This window comes from Chrysochloris asiatica, unplaced genomic scaffold (genome assembly GCF_000296735.1).
Source record: "Chrysochloris asiatica unplaced genomic scaffold, ChrAsi1.0 scaffold00312, whole genome shotgun sequence".
NCBI classification, from domain to species: Eukaryota; Metazoa; Chordata; class Mammalia; order Afrosoricida; family Chrysochloridae; genus Chrysochloris; species Chrysochloris asiatica.
Genome location: NW_006408830.1, coordinates 943,514 through 963,605, shown reverse-complemented (window position 1 = coordinate 963,605; position 20,092 = coordinate 943,514). Strand labels below are relative to the sequence as shown.

General features: G+C 51.3%; 2 protein-coding genes and 1 pseudogene across 2 annotated transcripts; 2 read left to right on the top strand and 1 right to left on the bottom strand.

The window, feature by feature from the left end:
* Positions 1-3,882: 3,882 nt before the first annotated feature.
* ANGPTL6 (angiopoietin-like 6) lies at positions 3,883-7,635 on the top strand. Its single transcript, XM_006875078.1, has 5 exons — positions 3,883-4,470; positions 5,647-5,824; positions 6,350-6,537; positions 6,615-6,885; positions 7,445-7,635. Exons 1-5 carry the CDS (start codon positions 3,883-3,885, stop codon positions 7,633-7,635), a joined length of 1,416 nt encoding a protein of 471 aa, XP_006875140.1.
* A 264-nt stretch (positions 7,636-7,899) lies between these two features.
* Positions 7,900-11,827, bottom strand: LOC102835298 (chromosome unknown open reading frame, human C19orf66). Its single transcript, XM_006875157.1, has 8 exons — positions 11,807-11,827; positions 11,218-11,341; positions 11,008-11,057; positions 9,810-9,848; positions 9,525-9,674; positions 8,875-8,978; positions 8,578-8,732; positions 7,900-8,123 (listed from the first exon to the last, which is right to left on the bottom strand). Exons 1-8 carry the CDS (start codon positions 11,825-11,827, stop codon positions 7,900-7,902), a joined length of 867 nt encoding a protein of 288 aa, XP_006875219.1.
* A 2,131-nt stretch (positions 11,828-13,958) lies between these two features.
* On the top strand, positions 13,959-14,544 carry LOC102838431 (annotated as a pseudogene).
* Positions 14,545-20,092: the final 5,548 nt, after the last annotated feature.

Genomic DNA, 20,092 nt, shown 5'->3' with positions numbered 1-20,092 from the left:
CAGGTAGGGCCCCCCCATCCCCGCCCCCGGCCCCGGCCCAGAGCCCAGCCTGGCAGTTTCTCTCAGATCTGGGAGGACCATTTCCTTTTTCAGCCCAGGCGTTCACTTAGGTTACGAGTTCAGGACATTGTGAACTGGGGGAAGGAGACTACTCCCCAAGTAAGTGTCTGTTCTGCTGGTTGGTGAGGCCTTCTTACAGGTCGGACACCCTGGGCCAAGATTCCTGGACTCCACGTGAGTCTTTACACCTCTGCCTGTGTTTTCATTGCTGGATAATTTGACCTGTTTGACAATATGACCATAGATGAGAGATCAATGGAAACACCCACACTGGCCTGCAGGCATCAGGATCTGGCTTTGTATCTGCCTTGTGTCTCTGTTAGTGTGACCACGTGGCCCTGGGGTAAAGTGGGGAGGTGTTTGCCACTGAAACAGATACCCTCAGTCCACAGGGTGTGTATGTGAGGCTAATTTGAACACAGTTGTTGCCTGGTGTGTGTTGTGGGTTAAGTATGTCTGATGAGTCCGTGGGTGGTGCAGACGGTTAATGGACTGGCAGCTAACCAAAAGGTTGATGGTTCAAGTCCACCCAGAGGTGCTTCAGAAGACAGGCCTAGGGATCTACTGCAGAAGAATCAGTCATTGGAAACCCTATGGAACAGAATTCTACTCTGACATACATGGGGTGGTATCTGGTTTGTTTCTGATGTGCCACACACACACATACTGATTCTCAGGGTTCTTACTGGTCCAGCATCTGTCTGTTTTGTGTACTGATTTGCATGTCTCCTCGGGTATGTGTGTGCATTTTGTGTGTGCTTACATGTGCACACTGCGCTGGTGATGTAGGTGGGTGAGCTCGGGACCCATGCTGCCTAGCCTAACTCCCATTGTGGTCCCTTTCTGGCTGTGTGACCATGAGCAAGTCACACTTTCTTTCTGAGCTTTAGTGTCCTCTGTTGTATAATGGAACTTGGCACTGTGGATTAAAGCTGCTAATGCTTACGGTAGCAAGATTGTCGGTTCAAACCCACCAGCCGCTTGAGAAAAAGATGTGGCTGTCGGCACCCGTTAAGATTTACAACCTCAAGAACCCTAAGGAGCCGGTCTATTCTGTCCTGTTGGAATTGACTTGGTGGCAGTGACTCTGCTATAGAAGGCATCTCAGGTGTCTTGGATTTGAGAAAAGATATAAAGAATTTAGAACCTGTGAAGTATGGAGCAGGTGCCCACTGCAGATCGCCGCTGTGCTTTTTGTGGGGTGGCGGGTGTGTTTGTGTCTGGTTCCACAGCCTCCCATGCTCTGTGCCCGCCCGAGGGAAATGTCCAGGGCACTGACCCGTGTTATCAGGCCCTGGTGGCCTGGGCAGGGGGGTCTGGCAAGTCAGCCTTAGTTCTCAGACAGGAAATACTAAATATTTACAGTTGGGCCTCCTCATTACAGCTAGTCTCAGGCAGTGGGGTTGGGGGTGGGGGTATGGAAGGGTTTACCAAGCCTCTTCCTTCCTGCCTTCCCACTGGCTGCTCCCCTTCCCCAGCTCAGAGGCCCCTGAGGACCCTCGGCTCCTCCTTGGACTTCCCGGGCCTGCTCTAAGCCTTGCTGGACCCAGAGCCTTGGGCGTTGAGAGGTGAGAAGGTAGGGAGGGAGGCAGGTGGGGCTGATACTGTTGGGAGACCCTGTTCTCGGGTTGACTGGGGGGCTCCCAGGTCCCTCCTAGGTAGCAGGTCCATACCTGTAGTAGGGAGAGTACCCCGGCTCACCCTGCTTGGAGTGCATGAGCAGCAGTGAAAGGGCCTTCCCCAGCTCAGAACTTCCAAGGCTCCACCTAACCAGAGTCAAACACCGGAGACCCTGCATGCCCCCATGCTCTTCCCCATTTTCCTTCGCTGCTCTGCTTCAGCCACAGGGGCCTCTACGGCAACCCCTGAGTTCATCAAGCCAAGGGCCACCTCAGGGCCTCTGCATTAGCTGTTCCCTGGGTCTCCACTGCGTTTTCCCTTCTCTTCCTCCTCTGAGCTTTGCTCAAGCATCATCTTGTCAGCAAGGCCTTTCATGACCCACTCTGGGGCTCTGTCCCCCTTATCCCACCTCTCTTTACTTTCCCCCTCAGCACGTCTCACCCTCTGACCTACCTACTTTCTGTTTCCCCAACCAGGCTTTCCGCTCCAGGGGTTAGCTCTGTCTTGGCCACAGCTGGGTCCCTGCTGCCTAGAACAGGTCCTGGCAACCAGTAGGTGCTTGCTGTATGAATGAAGGAGGTGCTTGACAGTGAAGAAGGCAGGGCAGGTGGGAGGAGGAGGATCGTGTGGATACATGGAATGTCATGTGCATCACCAAGTACACATGTGTACACAGGCATGTATTTACATGTTTGAGAGACAGTGTGCATGTGGGCCTGGTGTGCTCAGGCATGAAGGTAATGGCAGCGGGCTCTGTGTGGACCCTGTACGGCTACTTGACCATGAGTAGAAACACTGGGGGTGGGGCCAGAGCACATCCATTCACCCAACAAACATTTACTGAGCATCTACTGTGTACCAGGTACTGTTTCAGGCACTGAGGACAGAGCAGCCTCAGGCTGCTATTTTGGAGAAGAAATCAGGTCATGTAAGACACTGTAATAGGGAGGAATTAAGAGGAATACTACTAACTCTATTGGTGATGTTCAGGAAGGGCTTCTGGGGTGTGGGGACATTTGAGCTGAGACTGGACTAAAGAGAGGGAATGTGCTTGGCAATACTTGTGACACGTTCTACGTCATCACCCCGCCTGCACGGAACGCCACCAGGCCCCAAAACACACGCCCTGGAGTCCACACAGACACCAGCCCTACTTTCATCCCTACGTGCCTGCCGTGTTCACACCAGGAGCATGGTAAAATTAAGTGGTGAGTTCCAGGCTGAAGAAATGGCAAGTGCAAAGGTGCACAGTGTGTGCCTGGAGCATCTGAAGACCAACGGGGCTGGAAAGCGAGCCGGAGAAGGTGAGGGTATGGAAGTGACCAGCAGACTGCGCAGCGCAGGGCGTTTTCTCTGAGTGCGATGGGAACCTTCATGGGCTGTGAGCAGAGGAGGGAGGACCCCAGATTCGGGTGTTCACAGGCGCCCTCTGGTGGTTGTGGAGAGGACAGACTGGGGTGGGTGGGTGAAGGCGGGAACAGGGAGGCGGTTGCCGTAAAGGAAATTCAGATGGTGTCTCCAGCTGGGAGGGTAGGCTGAGAGGAACCTGGAGGAATTCAGAGCCTAAATAAAGCCAGCTGGTGTGGTGCTGTGGGTTAATGCACCAGACTGCAAAGCCGTTTGAACTGCAAGGTCGGCGGTTCAAACTCACCAGCTGCTCCTAGGAAACCCATGGGTCGAAACCGACTTGATGGCACTTAACAACAATGGCTAATGAAGCTGGATCAGTTTCCGCTCCAGTAGCATCAGTACAGTGGCTCAGGGCCTTCACACTGCCTGGGACGTCTTCACCCTAGTCACCTCCATAGCCCCTTCAGCTCCATTGTCTCTCTCCTGGTTTACTCTTATTTTTAGCACTTAGCATCATCTCACAGATTGTTTAAACTGTGTGTCATGTTTCTTGCTTACCAGGGCTGGGATTTCTGTCTGTTTTATTCCCAACCGTCTTCTCAGCGCTTGAACAGAGGCCAGGACACAAGTAAGAGTTCAATGAATGCTTGTTGAATGAATGCACAAGACACCTGTGAGACATGCCCACAGGGCGCCTGGAGAGTGGTGGGGAGGCAGGGCAGGATACCACTGGGGCATCTTGAGTGGCGGGGGGAAGAAGCCATGCAGGGGCCACACGAATATTCCTGTACAGGACAGATGGGTCTGGCCAGGCTCTAGAGTCCTACTTCCTTCTCTGCCTGCAGGTCCACCATGTCAGCATCCTGGTGGCGCACGTTGCAGCTGCTGCTCCTGCTGAGCGCGACCTGGGCACAGGCTGGCACCCCGCGCTGCACCTACACCTTCGTGTTGCCCCAGCAGAAGTTCACTGGTGCCGTGTGCTGGAGTGGACCTGTGGCCGCGCGGCGGGAGCCCGAGGCAGTGAACGCCAGCGAAGTGGCGGCGTTGCGCGTTCGTGTGGGTCGCCACGAGGAGCTGCTGCACGAACTGCAACGGGTGGCGGCGGCAGATGGCGCGGTGGCAGGCGAGGTGCGCGCGCTGCGCAAGGAGAGCCGTGGCCTGAGCGCGCGCCTGGGCCAGCTGCGCGCGCAGCTCCAGCACGAGGCGGGTCCAGGGGCGGGTCCGGGGGCAGTCCCGGGTCCGGGGGCGGAGCCTGCCGCGGCCTTGGCGCTGCTAGGTGAACGCGTGCTCAACGCCTCAGCCGAGGCGCAGCGTGCAGCCCTACGATTCCACGAGCTGGACGTCAAGTTCCGCGAGTTGGCGCAGCTGGTCAGCCAGCAGAGCAGCCTCATAGCCCGCCTGGAGCGCCTGTGCCCCGCGGGTGGAGGCGGGCAGCAGCAGGTAATCCTGAAGTCGTGGGAACCACCTGTCACTCCCAGCATGCATGGGCTGTGAAATGGGCCTCTTGCACCCCACTTATCCACACTAACAAATCTTGAAACACCCTGAAAACTGAAGTTTTGTCAAAACTCATTTGGGTCAAGATGTGACTGGTGACCATTTGGTTTCAATGTAGTCACTTAATGTGACTATTCGTTGTTATTAGGTGTCGTTTAGTTGATCCCGACTCATAGCGACCATATTTAGGGTTTCTGAGGCGGGAGCAGAAAGCCTCATTTTTCCCTCGTGGATCGGCTGGTGGGTTCGAACTGCCAACCTTGTCACAGTCCATGCTTATCATATGGAGCGACTGCGATAGGAATTTGTAATCCAACATACTCTTACCACGTGGATATAGACTAAAAACCGTGTTGAGGGTGTTATGTAATATGTTAAGTGCCGCCGAGTCGGTTGGACTCATCACAACCCTGTTTCTGAAGAGCAGCTAGTTACCTTGTGGTCTACAGCGCCACACCAGGACTCCGTTATGTAATGTGCATCCACGCAACATTCTGAGCTCAAAATGCCCTTGTGTTTCGGGGAAGAGCTTGTTGCCCTGTACCAGTCACTATTTTGTACGGAGTCAGAAAGATTTAATAATATTAAGTATTGAATGTGTGATTATCTTTACTCTAGAGGAGACTAACTATGCAGAATCTTGGTGTGGTGCGGTAGGATAAGCACTGGACCACAAATTGGTTTGAACTGGAAGGTCAGCAGTTCAAACCCACCAGCCGCTCGGTGGAAACCCTATACAGGGTTGCTGTAAGTTGTAACCAACTCAACTGCACGTAGCAATATGACAGATGCAGCAGCACTGGTTGTGAGGATGGCACAGGATTGAGCAGTTTCATTGTGTACAGGGTTGCTTTGAGTCAGAACCAAGTCAACGGCATCTAACAACTAACAAGGTGCAGACTGATTAAACTGTTGAGCACCAGTGGGGATTTAAGCCCAGCTCTACTCTTGAGTCCAAGAGTTGGGCTGTGAGGGTTAGTTTTGGGGCGGGGATGTACCCTCACTTGATCTGCTCCTCTAGGGATGGGGAGAGTTACCCACCATCCCTGGCCCTGGGTTGGGTAGGGCTTTGGCTGAGGGTTAGTGTTATCATATCCCAGATGTTCTTGGCCACCCCAGGTCCTGCCACCACCCTTGGTGCCCGTGGTTCCGGTCAGTTTGGTGGGTGGTACCAATGACAGTGGCAAGAGGCTGGATCCAGTCCCAGAGCCCCCGAAAGGCCAGACCCTGAGACAGCAGAGGATGCTGGTCTCACCCACTCCCACAGGGCATTCTGCAGCCTCTACCAAGCCAGCAGGTGAGATGGCAGTGCTATTGGGGTGTGGCAAGTGAGGACATCCCCAGTGCAGTGTGGGTAGAGTGACACAGAGTCAAGTTTTCAATGGTGGGTAGACTGAAGGAAACGATGCCTTTATTTTGCTGACAGGACAGAGAAGCGTGATTCTTATTGTGATAAAAAGACCATGGTGGTATGAAGAGTAGAGGAGGGACTCCTATTTTTGATGAAGGGACAGGGGATTTAGGACTGGTACTTTGGTGAGAACTTGAACAGGTTTAGACCAATATGCTCAGGACTTCTGTTCTGGTGAGGAGACCACAGAACCAGGGTTTAAGAACCCCAAGCTTCACATTTGCTCTGGTGAGGGAAAGACCTAGAGTTTTACTCAGGTGAGAAAATGGGTCTGGTGGGTTCTTGTTCTGGTGAAGGGATGGGAGAGGCAGGACTTCTATTTTGGTAAGGAAATCAAGGAGAATCTGGATTCTTACTCCAGCAAGGGGTTGGGTGGCTCAGGCTGTGCCTCCCCTATCTGTGTGTCCACAGGCCCGTGGCGGGACTGTGCAGAGGCCCAGCAGGCAGGTCAGGGGCAGAGTGGAGTTTATGAGCTGCGATTGGGCCGGCACCTAGTATCAGCCTGGTGTGAGCAGCAGCTGGAAGGTGGAGGCTGGACTGTGATTCAGCGGCGACAAGATGGCTCTGTCAATTTCTTCACTACCTGGCAGCACTACAAGGTGAGTGGGGGCAAGGGCAGGGCTGGGTGGGTAGGGTGGTGTCTGCTCCTGACCATGTGACCTTCCTGCCTTGCCAGGCAGGCTTCGGGCGGCCTGATGGGGAATACTGGCTGGGCCTGGAGGCAGTGCACCAGCTGACTAGCCGTGGGGACCATGAGCTGCTGGTGCTTCTAGAAGACTGGGGTGGCCGTGGGGCACGTGCCCATTATGACGGTTTCTCCTTGGAGCCTGAGAGTGACCATTATCGCCTGCGGCTTGGCCAATACCACGGTGATGCTGGAGACTCTCTCTCCTGGCACAATGACAAGCCTTTCAGCACTGTGGATAGGGACCGAGATTCTTACTCTGGTAAGGAGAGCTCTTGTTTTTGTGGGGGTGGGTGGGGTGGGAAAGGTAGGCTCTTATTTTAATGAGGGGATGGAAGGGGTGGAGCAAATCTCCTCTCTGGTAAGTGCAAGCAACTTTTATTCTGTTAAGATGCAAGGATAGCACTTTTATTATGGTGAGGGGGATGTGAAGTCCAGATTCCTTCTCTGATGTGGCATTATAAAAGTCAGGACACCTGTCTGGTGAAGGACAGGATATGGGAGCTAAGACTGTGGAAAGGAAGTAGAGGAGGGTTGTCCCCAGCCTTCCTCCCAGCCCCATGATAAAACAAGAGGTAGATCTCTTAGCTTACAGAAAAGTGGGACTTGTATTTTGGTAAGAAGCTAGAATTAAGGATATTTCTCTAAAGAACAAAGTAGAGGCCAGGACTTCTATTTTGATGAGGAGATCGAGGATAAGGGCTTATATTCAATTAAGACTGTAAGGGGGTTGATGAGAATGCCTGGCAAAAGCCTTGCATCAGTGAGGTGTTGGTAGAGGTTTTTATGCTGGTAAGAGGACAAGGACTCTCTTCCCTCAGGTAACTGTGCCCTGTACCAGCGGGGAGGCTGGTGGTATCACGCCTGTGCTCACTCCAATCTCAATGGTGTGTGGCACCGTGGTGGTCACTACCGCAGCCGCTACCAGGATGGCGTCTACTGGGCTGAGTTTCATGGCGGGGCATACTCTCTCAAGAAGGCTGCCATGCTGATCCGGCCCCTGAGGCTGTGACCATCTGTCCACCTGTTTCCCCATGCTGTTCCTCAGTTGTCCCGGTCACACCTCCTTTGTGGCTGAGTGCTGGTTGTATCCTAAAGACCCTCCCTCTGGATCTGCCCCCTGTGACCTTGCAAGTGGGACCCCAGCCACCCCGTCACCAATATCCAGCCCCAGACAGCTCCCAGGAGCATTTGTATCTTGGTTTGAGCTCATATTTTATAACAGCACAAAAATATCCACAGACTGTGTCTGATTTGCATCTGCCCCTGACAGGGGTCACGCCCCATGCCCACCCTCCTCCTCCTCCTTCTCTTCCTCCTCCTCCTTCAGGTCCTCTAGGATGAGGTCATCCAGGTCGTCCAGGAGGTCCCCCTGGCTCAGGCAGGTGGCCACGGTGGAGCCACTGCTGATGTGAAGGTTGCTGGGGTGGAGGACTTTGGGCAGGTGGTTCCGTCTCCGGCTCTGGGGGTGTGCACAGGATGTCCCAGGCACATGGGGCTCTAGGGAGAGAGAGGTGCTGAGGTCATGGGGTTTAAGGCCACATGACTCTGAGGATGGAGGGGGCTGAGGCCACTGGAGACCAAGACACAAGTACATGGAAGGAATAGGGGATTTCAGAGGTGGAGCTGTGGGCATCTGAAGCCACAGGAGACAAAGGAGACGAGGACATGGGGATCATCTGAGAGAGATTACAAGAGAAAAACCTGAAGCCAAGAATATGGAGACCACGGGGCTGAAGCCACAGAGCCTCGTGAACAAGCCCACAAGTGTGTGGAAGGGGCTATAGGAGGACAGAGGGGACCACAAGATACGGGGAAGGAGGAGCTGGCACAGGAGGTGTGTGGAAGGAGCAGGCAAACCTTGGCTCTTACGGCCACATAGCTGGACCCCAGAGCCAAGGCTGGGTAGACTGTCCACAGTGGGAGAGGTTGTGGGGATGTCCTGGGGCCTCACCTCGTCGGTTGTAGCAGTCGGCAGCCGAGCAGGAATGGGTGTGGGTGCTGCGACGTTGTGTGTCTCCGTCCACACGTGGGGGCAGGATCCGCGTCGGAAACACAAGGAAGCCGCACCTGTAGCAGGGGGACTGGCACCCCATCTGTGCCCAGCCCCTGGGGGCGGGCAGGGCTGTGAGGGTCTGGGTCCAGAAGGGACTGCTGAGGGTGAGGCTGGGCCAGGGTGGGGCCAGGGCAGGGCAGGGCTGGGTGAGGGTGGGCCGGGGTTGGGGGGGGGGGGGAGTGTCAGCGCCCTCACCGGAATTTGTGCCCACACTTCGGGCAGTGGAACTCAGCCAGGCCCCACATCTTGTCAGTTGGCACCGGGTCATAGTGCTCCCAGCATTTCCGGCATCGGGATACCTAGGGGAAGGGGTGTGTGTGCAGGAAGAAATGGGCTCACAATCAGCTGTGAGATAAGCATTGGGGGCCAGGAGCAGGGCTTTGGAGTTAGGGTGGGAAGTCATGTGCAAGAGAATCTCAAGTACCCTTCTCTCTGACCCTGACCATCTCTTTCCTACTTCACCATTACCGATTTCATGCGTGTATAGGCCACAGTGTGATATTTACACCACATGAATTGGCAAATGCTACAAATCAGGGGCCTCTCTCTCCAGAGCTGGTTGTTGTGGCAAGGGAACCAGAGGTGGTAGTTTTGGGGACCAGTTTTGCTATCAGTGGTTGCTTTTAAACAGCAGAGTTAGGGGGTCAGAGTAGCGGGTTAGGATCAATTCAATCTGCTCATGTCTTGGGGGCATTCTACTCTCCAGGGAGGCCAGGTTCCTGTTTAGATCTGAGATTGAGCTCTGAGGTTACATATTAGGGGTCTACATATTAGGGGTCCAGCAGTTGATGATCTTAGATCAGAAGTTCAGCCATGAGGATGGGGGTCAGGAGTTGGATTATCACCTCCTTCCGCTTGGGTACACAGCGCCACCAGACATAGTCACAAGAGGGGCAGGCGAACTGCCGGTCCACGGCGGGGATCAGGTCGTTGTGAGCCCGTTGGAACATGCGTAGGTTGGCTGCTGTCAGTGGCATGAGCGAGGCGGCCACCGACTGTAGAGTGAGAGTGGGTGGGGATAATGGGGGAGGGCACCTCTCCTCTACCAACATAATCATACGTAAGATCCCTCCCCTGAGATGCCTCCTCCCCCCAGTCCACATCTGGCCTTGCCCCAGGTGCTGACTCACCTGGATGTCTTGGTCCTGCTTCATGGCCTCAGGTGGGTCCTGGGTGGAGACACCAGGGGCAGAGACGGGATGGGGCTCAGGCCTCTTTGCCCCCCTCATTTGTTGGTGAAGGGGCTCCTTCTCTGGAGTCCATCATGAAAGTTGGGTGCCCTTAGCTTATGACAGCTGTTTGAGCAGCTCTCTGCTTACTGAGAGTCAGATGCCTGACCTTAGTATCTGCCACCCCAGCTGTGTGCACAGCAGTCCTGAGAAGCACACATACCTGTTATCCCTGTTGCTCAGATAGGGAAACTGAGGCTCAGCAACAGGAGGGGGTTTGTTGGAGATGCTGAATATGGAGGAGAGGGCCCTCTGCTCTCTTTGTGAATGCCCTGGCACACATATGTTTGTATGGTGACAGTCTGCCTCTTTGGGGTTGTGCTGTTTTAGCTAAGTGCTTGGGTCCTGTTTTCAGAGAGATGCTGGTTCAAATCCCATCTCCATCATTTCCAGCTCTGGGCCCCTGGACCATCATGAGGAGTAGGGTTCAAATCCCAGCTGCTTGCGTGTGAACCTGACAAGTGATGTCACCACTCTGTACCTCCGTGTCTGCCAAATGGGGAGGAGACCAAATGGGCCCTAGCTCATGGGGTCACTGTGTGCCTGCAAGTCAGTCAACACAGGGTCTCCCTGAGCCCTGCCCATGGGAAGTGCTGAGCAGGCAATATCATAGTCTACCAGCCACCAATGCCAAACCAGCTGGGTCATCACACACTTCAAAGCTTTTCATTTATTCATTCATTCATTCCACATAGGGATTCCCAGCTGCTCTCTCCTCTCCCATCTCCTGCTTTTCCCAGCCTTTCTGGGTGTCCCTTGCTCACCTGTCAGCCTGAGCAATCCCTCTTCCATCCCCTCCTCTTCCCAGTGGCTGGCATCATACTCCAAGCACCCTTCCCTAACCTCCAGGGCTCCCCAACGTCGACATTTTTTGACATTTTTTTGTGTGTCTGCCTCCTTGATTTCACACCATCAGCATATATTGAGCACTTCCTATTTGCCAGCTCCCCCGTGGGACCCACAATGAAAAGGTGACCAAGTTAATGAGGCTGGACACCGCGCCTAGTCCCTCCAGCTCCGGAGGAGGCTCTTAGTTGATGGATGTTCCCTTCGGTTCCGCTTCCCCTTCCCCTACCCTGTGAGGGGAGGGGCAAGTTACCTGAGCCGGTAGGTCGTTACTCAGTTCCTGTCCATCTTTCTGCTTTACCTCTGGCAGGGAGATGGCGAATAAGTGAAGGAGCCCAGAGGTGCTGTGGGTGCATCAGGCCCCCAGAACCCAAGCAGAGGGTAGGGCTCCCGCAGACACTGCAGTCAGCACCGCTTCCCGCCTTGGGCTCTCCTTCCCACCTGCGCGTGGCCCCCAGCTCACCGTAAACGATGGAGCGCCCCACTCCTGTGTGGTCTCTATCAAACTTTCTCATCAGCGCCCCCGCTTTTTGGGAGGATACCTTCCCATGAAACTTCTCTCGAAGGCGCCGGACACTCTTCTCCAGCTAGGACGTGCATAGAAGGGCTACGGTAGGTGGAGGAGAGGCGCCCGGGCCCCTTTCCTTCCCCAGGCATCCTTCACCCGGCCTGAAATTGACCCTCGGGTTTGGTCTCTGCCCCTCACCCCCATCCTCCTACGGTATTTCCTGGAAAAAGCCAAAGTCTTCACAGGATATTGGGGGATGGAGCGCGGAGGACTCGGGCAAGCATCCCTGGCTGTGGGTAGATCAGCCAGGTAACTTCTGGCCTTTGACCCCAGATGCTGAAGACCCCGCTTTTTCTCAGGGAGGCCGCATTTCGTTCTAAGAATACAGGGGATCACTCTGTTTTCTTAGAGGGTCGCGCACTGGCCAGCTGGAAGATCTGAGTTTATGATGAGGGTCCTGGGGAACTACGAAGCCCCCTCCACGCGCCCAGTCCCTCCCCAGCATCTCTCAGGGGCTCCCTGTGCGGCTGTCGCCATCTCCTACCTCCACACCTTCCTGAGACATGGTGACAGCGGCCAAGTCCCCGTGAGGGTCCGCACGGCGTGCCAAGCAGCCCCGCTACCTGGCCGCGCCCGTTGGTCTAGCGGCCAAGCAGGGCGGGGTGCGGTGCTTCGGGTCGGCCCGCCCTTCCTTTCTGGCCCCCTCTTTCGCTTTCGTTTCTGGAGGGCCGGACGCCTTGGCTCCGCCTTAGCTCAGCCCCTGCTCCTGTGCCCCGAACCCTGGCCGTCTTCTCCGGTCCGCGTCCTGCAGCGGAGCGCGCAGACCTCGGATATGCTAGGCGGCGCGGCCTCTGCAGTCGGTCACATGTTCCCACGCTGCGCGGGGTCCGCGTCTTCACGTCCCTCGTGGGGGCGGGGCCGCGGCGAGGCCCCGCACATCCCAGCTCAACACCCCTCCACCCGAGTGCATCACTTTCCTCTGGTTCCTTCCTGTCTCCATGTGTCAGGAAGGAGTCTGGCGCTAATGCGGATCTGGGCCTCTTCCTCACGCTGGCCAGGTCACTGTACTTTCCTGAACCTCAGTTTACACCTCTATCAAATGAGGATGATGGTAGTGGCTGCATCCTGGCAGTGGGGATGGGGCGGGATGGGGGTGGATAGCGCCTGGTTCCAGAGACATGCAAATAGTCACTGAGTTCTGTACTTTGTGCTGGGTCCGAAGGGGGCGGACAGCTAGGCTGTGGGTGCTTGTTAAAAATAAAGATCCCTGGCCTTTGGCAGCCTTTGGGAATCCGACTGTCCTAAGTTTCTGAGAATCTGCATTGCAAATCTGAAGGTTGGGAACCATGCAGGCCAAGATCATTCTAATGTAACACAGGGGACTGGAAGGGTGGGGGGCATCAGGAATGACTTCTTGGAGGAGGAGCTGACTTGCATGGAGTGCCTGAAGTTTGAGGTCACAGTGAGGTAAAGAATAGAGTGTTGTTAAGTACTGTCCAGTGGTTTCTGACTCATATCGACCCCTGTATAGGGTTTCCAAGGAGCAGCTGGTGGGTTTGAACCACCAACCTTGTGGTTAGCAGTCTAGTTAGTGTTTATCCCACAGTGCCGCACCAGGACTCTGTAGAATAGAGTTGGGGAAAAAACAGCGCAGGAAGACTGCAGAAGCAATTGAGATCCTAGTGCTTCAGACAGTTTCTAATCTTTGACACTGTTGATAAGTTGGGCCAGGCAGTTCTTGGTGATAGGAGGCTGTTCTGTGAATTGTAAGCTGTTTAGTAGCATCTCTAGATTTACCCACTTGATGCCAGTAGTGCCCTTCCCCAGTTGTGACAACCAAAAAATGTTCCCAGACATTGCCAAATGCAAAATAACATTAGAGGAAAAGGCTCCAAGTTTTTCTTAATAGTTCACCCCTATAAACCAATCAATCCATCAAACAATCATTGATCAATAGATGGCCTGGGTGGTGCAAACTGTGCTAGTCTCCTAAGTTAAAGCTTGGTGGTTTGAACCCACTCAGCAGCACTGCGAAAGAAAGGACTGGCAATCTACCTGTGTAAAAATTACAGCCAAGAAAACCCTACGGAGCAGTTGGACTCCGTAACGTTTTGGTGTTGTGGTTGCCATGAATTGGAACCCTCACGATGAGTTCAAGTTTACTTTTTCTCAGTAAAAAATGTTGACTCTCTTTCCCCCATGTTTATGCTTCTGTATTTATAAATTGTATTAGGTTCCAGCAGTACTAATGTAATCTGTAAAGGTGCCTTGGTGGAGCTGTAAGATAAACACTGGACTGCTAACCCCAAGGTTGGCAGTTCAAAGCCACCAGCCACTCTGTGGGAGAAAGATGAGGCTTTCTGCTCCAGTAAAGATTAGAGCCTCAGAAGTCCTATGCAGGGTTGCTATGAGTTAGAATGGATGCAGCGAGGTGATATATTTTGTAGGGCGTTCTTGTGGTGCAGTGGGTTAAGCATTGGGCTGCTAATTTCAAGATTGGCTTTTTCAAACCTAACATCCACTTCTCAGGAGAAAGATGAGGCTTTATGCTCCTGTAAAGATTTATAGTGTCAGAAGCCCTATGTCTGACACGGTTACTAGGAGTTGGAATAGACTCCATGGCAGTGGGTAATATATTCTGTATATTACACAGAAATGGAGATGAAGAATATATATGTTCACCATTCAGCGCTGCAGCTGCAGCCATGAGTATGCTGGGGCTCCAGAAGAGGCTTGCCTCCAGTGTTCTCCGCTGTGGCAGGAAGAAGGTCTGGTTGGACCAATGAAATCGCCAATGCCAACTTCTGTCAGCAAATGCAGAAACTGATCAAAGATGGTAATCCACAAGCCTATTACTATCCGTTGGCTGGCTTGATGCTGGAAAAATTCCTTAGCCTGCCGGAAGGGCAGGCGTATGGGCATAGGTAAGTGGAAGGGTACTGCCAATGCTTGAATGCCTGAGAAGGTGCCTGGATGATGATGAGGAGAATTCTGCGCCGGCTGATCAGAAGATACTGTGAATCTAAGAAGATTGACTGCCACGTGTATCACAACCTGTACCTGAAAGTAAAGGGAAACGTGTTTAAGAACCAGCGGATTCTCATGAACACATCCACAAGCCGAAGGCAGACAAGACCTGTAAGAAGTGCCTGGCTGACCAGGCTGAGACCCACAGGTCTAACTAAGATCAAGGAAGCATGCAAGCGCTTGGAGGAACGGCTCCAGGCAAAGAAAGAAGAGATCATCAAGACTCTGTCCAAGGAGGAAGAAACCAAGAAATAAAGCTGCCTCGCTCTTGTCTGTATGTAGCGGCCTGAGCAATTGTATACATCTGTCATTCAATAAAACAAGCCTTTGTCTGCCTGTCCAGAAAAAAAAAAAAGAATATATATGTGTTTTAATGTTTCCTGGACTCCATGTATGATGCTGTAGGATTAGCACTGGACTGTGAACCACAAGGTCAGAAGTTCAAACCCTAGGTGCTCCTAGGAAACTTGATACAGGGTTGCTATGAGTCAGAACAGATTAAAAAAAAAAATGTTTTATTGTGAATTATGTGATAGTTTACATGGTAGAACATTAGTTTTACATTCATTCTATCGTATATCGTTTCATTGCCATGGTTACAATCCCTTCCATGCCTCATCAACCAACCAAAGGGTACACACTATAAGCCTGCCCCCCCTCCCCCGGTTGTCAGCGCACAGCCCCTCTCTGTCTCTGGATCTAAAGTCCCCAGCTGCTCTATCTCTCCACGTCATCGTCTCTGCCTCCATCTCAGGCATCACTGCTTCTCTGGGTAGGGTCCTGCTCTCAACTCTTCTCCATTGATGGTCCCAGGGACCTCTGCTTCTAGACTGAAAAGTTAACCACTCCCCTCCTTGCTATAAAACGTCTACCTTTACATTTCCAACCCTCACAATCAGTCCTGATAATAATTATTCACTATTGTATCATAAGAGACATATCTGTATTTCATCAGCCCCACCCAGACAGATTGGATACTACTCACTGGAGATTCTACCTTCCCCCATGCCCTCTAAATCTATGTTCCCTCTTGAAAGCTTGTAAGCCAGTCACTTCTTGCCTTTGTATCTCCCCCCACCACCACCTTATTTTGGGTAGCCAATGTCCAAGTTGCCCATCCCTGCCCTGTCTACTCTGTGTGAGATAGAACAGATTTGATGGCACTTTACAACAACAACAACGTTTCCTACTTGAACCCCAAAAGTTGGTTTATGGCATGTGTGCACGCCTCTTTGGAGACTGCCTTGTTAGCATCTGCCAGCAATTCGTGTTCTTAGTCACTGAAGCCACCACTGGTCTGTCAGTTTGTTGTATTGTGGTGGCTTGTGTTACTGTGATGCTGGTATTTTAAATACCAGCAGAGTATTTTCAGTGGAGCTTCCAGTCTAAGACAGACTAGGAAGAAGGAAAGGTGGACAGTTTCTGACTAGTTAGCCACTGAAAACCTTCTGAATAGCAGTGGTGCATATCTAATAGAGTGGCGACAACAGTGGATTGAAGAATAACAATGGTTGTGAGATTGCTCAGGATGGAGCAGTGTTTTGTTGTTTGTGCACAGGGTCACTGTGAGTCAGAAGCAACTAGGTGGCACCTACAACAACAGCAACAACAGTCACTGAAGAGTGTCAGGGAAGACCACAAGAAACGATTTTTGAGGGCACACCTGACCTTACCAACAAAGTGGAAAGACAACCTACAGATGGGGAGAAAATACTTGAGAACTATCTATCTGATAGGGGCTTAATCTCCAGACATATAAAAAGCTTCTATAATGTAACAACTGAAAGACACAAACCCAAACAAAACCAGAGCAAAGGAAATGAATGGACATTTCACCCAAGAGGATATATAGTACAAATGGTCCACAAACACATGAAAAGACGCTTGAGAGGAGGGAGGGAGTTACAGGGCTATCTTGGGGAGGATGGAGCAGCAAGTGGGGTGGAAGCATGAACCATTGTTACCAGTTGTATTACTTGCTTATTGCTGCATAACAAATCACCCCAAAATTGTGTGGCTTAAAACAATCAATTCTTATGATCTTATAAACTTTCAGGGGTCAGGCATCCAGGAGTGACTTAGCCAGATTGTTTGGGCTCAGGGTCTCTCATAGATTTCAGTCAAGGTGTTGGCCAGGGCTGCAGTCATCTGAAGGTCTGACTGGGGCGAGGGAATCTGTTTCCAACGTGGCTCACGCCTGTGATTGGCAGGCTGGTTTGGTGGGAGGCGTCAGTCAGTTCCAGAGCAAGCATCCAAGACAGGGAAAGCCAAATGGAAGATTTTATGACTTAGTCTTAGTAGTCACCTAGTAGTCACCTAGTATCATCATTCTGCACCTTAAGAGAGAGTCACAAGATCTAGCATGTATCAGGGAGAGGGGAATAAATACAGACCCTCTCTCTTCTCCCACCCTCCCATCTTCTGTTAGAGTGTCTTATTGATGAACCTCTGGTTGAATCCAGCTGGAAGCCAGAAGGCAAGAGAGCTTACTGGTGCAGGCAGCCTCTCAGGGCCCAAGCATCCTGCCTCATTTCCAACAAGTCACCTCTTGCTCAGGGTAGGGTGGACTCTCTCTAGATTCCAGAGTCCCCAATAGCAAAAGTTAAGATTTTTCTGGAGGGAGGGGCAGGAGCAAGCAGAGGAAGGTGTAGACCTGAAAGGACAAACAGAAGGTGTAAGTAGAGTATTGAATGTTAGCATTTGTAAATCAACAACAACAACAACAACCCCCCCCAAAAAACAACAACAACAACAAAAAACAAAGCCCAAGCATTTCCCGTGATCACACGGGAGCGCTGCCTACCACCCTCAGTTCTGGTTGAGTTTTGTGACTATCTTTGGTCTGTGCAGTGAGCTTGGCTGCATTTTATCTTCTGTTTTTATAAAAAGCTATGGAAAGGGAGAAAATGGAAATGTGAGACCAGTGCTAAGATATGTAGCCTCTAATACTTAAGTATGATTGAGGCAAAGATGGAATTTGTTAGATCCAGCCATTCAGTTGGTCACAAATACACCAAGTGCCTCTTCTGTGGTAGGCGTGATGAATTTCTGTCCATGACTTCATGGTCTTCATGGGGAAGGGAAACATGAAGCAGATGGTTACAAGTTAGTGTTTAATTATATTTGTGACCTATGCCAAAATCGAAGACTTGAAGAAAGGATGGAAACCTGTCTGGGGCAGGGCAGTCAGGAATGGCTTCCTGGAGGAGGCACCCCATGACACTTTCTGAAAAGCTGTATCAAGTGCTGTAAACTTTTATTGTTGTTAAGTGCTGGTGAGTCGCTCCCAACCCATAGTGACCCTGTACAGGGTTTCCGAGGAGCGGCTGGTGGATTTGAACCGCCTACCTTGTGGTTGCTGTCAAGTACTTATCCTAGAGTACCACAACAGAACTTTGCTGTAAACTATGGATCTTACTTAATTCTCACAGCAACCCTTTCATGGGTAATATGATTCCCTCTCTTTTATAAATATAGTGTTGTAGGATAAACACTGGTCTGCTTACTGCAAGGTTGGCAGTTCAAACCCACCAGCTGCTTCTTGGGAATCCAACCGACTTGATGGTACTTACTAGCAACAGTAACATTGAGTAAATGGGAAAATAAGTTTAAAGTCCCCCCTCCAGATGAATAGGAGTTACCGGGGGGAGGAGAGGTGCAGGGCGGAGAGAGCAGTAAGGCCAGGAGGTGAGAAGAGGCTTGGTCCACTGTAGGAAGGGCCAGGTCAGTGTGGCTGGGGCTAATGAGCAAGAGAAGAATGGAGGGGTGGGGAAGCTCATGCTGTGAGTGCTCAAGACTTGACCTTCTGGTTTAATTGTGGAAGAAAAGGACACAGATGGAGCCTGGTGTGATGTTCAGAATCTGGTCTGTTTTCCTCTCTGTCTGACCAAATGTGAGACTGGGATTGCCCCGAGTTGGGAAGAAGGTATGGGGAATTGAGAACTTTTCATGCTGTTGGAGCCAGTGTCTGTCCTTTGATAGAACTCGGGAGAGGACAGTGTGGCGAAGTTCCTAAGATCTTAAGCATGCCTATCCCATTCAAGCATGGCAACAATTGTGAGGTTGGCCCAGGACTGGGCAGTGTTTCATTCTGTTGTGCATAGGGTTGCTATGAGTCAGTATCGACTTGATGGCACCTAACAACAGCAAGCCCATTCCTACTGCATGACCCAGAACTACTCATATACCAGGGCATTCATGGGATCCCCTGTTGCTGAATTGGCAAATGTCCATCGGGAAGGAGGGGACAGCTCAGATTCAAGAAGTCGCGTTACTTAACAGTGTGAGGATTACAATCAATGGCATGAAACAGGATGTGTGTGTATGAATTGTTGAATGGAAAACTAATTTGCTCTGTAAACCTTCACCCAACTCACAATAAAAAGTTAAAACAACAGCAAAAAAAAGCAAGGTAGTTATTCAAAAGAATGAGGTAGATCTCTTTGTAGCAGTATTTGGAACTGACAGCTAGGGGTTGCAGCATTTATGCCTACTGTAGGATTAATGGAGTGGGTTCGACGTACAGGATACCACGCTGTGTTGGTGAATTTTACATGTCAACAATTAATGTGATCTGTTTGTTAAAAAAGCAAAACCCCAAAACCTATCATCCATTCATCCAGTCCACCATCCATCTCTCTACTTGTTACTTGCTGTAGATTTGGCTTTTACTCACAGGGACCCCATGTACAACAGAAGGAAACAATGCCCCATTGTTCATGACTGGGCACAAGTTCATTATTGCGGCCCCTGTGTTTTCTGAGTGTCTTCCAACCTAGGGGACTCATCTTTGTTATTTTCTTCTTAAAGCTTTTATTGTGAATTGATTGATAGTATACATGGCAGAACATCAGTTTTGTACTCAACCAGTTTCATTGTAATGATTACAATCCCCTTTTTTGATGTACACAAAAATATGCAGGAATATATCATCATTTAAACAACCAATGGGCACATTTTACAAACCAGCTCCCTGCCCATCAGCACACAGCCTTTCTCTTTCCATGAGGATAGAGTCTTCAGGGGCTCTGTTTCTCCATGACATCACTTCTGCCTCCATCCCTGGTGTTACTGATTCTCTGGTTAGGACCCCATGTTCCGCTCATGCTCTTTCTTCTTGCTCGTCTTAGGGTCCTCTGTTGCTGGAATGTAAGATTACCTGTTGTTGGTGTTATGTGCCATGGAGTTGGTTCCGACTCATAGTGACTCTGCATAGGATTTCCGAGGCTGTAAATCTTTAAGGGAGCAGAAAGCCTCATCTTTCTCCTGCAGAACAGCTGGGAGTTTCGAACAGCTGACCATGAGATTAGCAGCCCAATTCACAACCACTACGCTACCAGAGCTCCTTTTCCCTTTTTGTTACACATCTTCTACCTTTATAATTGTGACAGTTGTAATCAGTTATGATAGTAATTTGTTGTTGTTGTTAGGTGCCATCGAGTCGATACTGACTCATAGCAACCCTAAGTACAACAGAATGAAACACTGCCCAGTCCTGGGCCAACCTCACAATTGTTGCCACACTTGAGCCCATTTAGGCTGCCACTTTGCCAATCTATCTTGCTGGGGGGGTCTTCCTCTTTTTCTCTGATTCTCCACCTTACCAAACAAAATCTCCTTCTCCAGCAACTGGTCCCTCCTGAAAATATGTCCAAAGTATGAGAGACAAAGTTTGGCCATCCTGGCCTCCAAGGAGCACTCTGGCTGCGCTTCTCCCAACACAGATCAGTTGGTTCTTTTGGCAGCCCGTGGCACTTTCAATATTCTCTTCCAACACCATAACTCAAATGCATCAATTCTACTG

Coding starts and splice junctions, on each gene's coding strand:
- ANGPTL6 (XM_006875078.1), top strand. CDS start 3,883: ATGTCAGCATCCTGGTGGCGCACGTTGCAGCTGCTGCTCCTGCTGAGC. Junction 5,825..6,349: donor AGCCTCTACCAAGCCAGCAG/GTGAGATGGCAG, acceptor GTGTGTCCACAG/GCCCGTGGCGGGACTGTGCA. Junction 6,886..7,444: donor GGACCGAGATTCTTACTCTG/GTAAGGAGAGCT, acceptor CTCTTCCCTCAG/GTAACTGTGCCCTGTACCAG.
- LOC102835298 (XM_006875157.1), bottom strand. CDS start 11,827: ATGTCTCAGGAAGGTGTGGAG. Junction 8,979..9,524: donor GTGTACCCAAGCGGAAGGAG/GTGATAATCCAA, acceptor CCCTTCCCCTAG/GTATCCCGATGCCGGAAATG. Junction 8,124..8,577: donor CGACTGCTACAACCGACGAG/GTGAGGCCCCAG, acceptor CTCTCTCCCTAG/AGCCCCATGTGCCTGGGACA.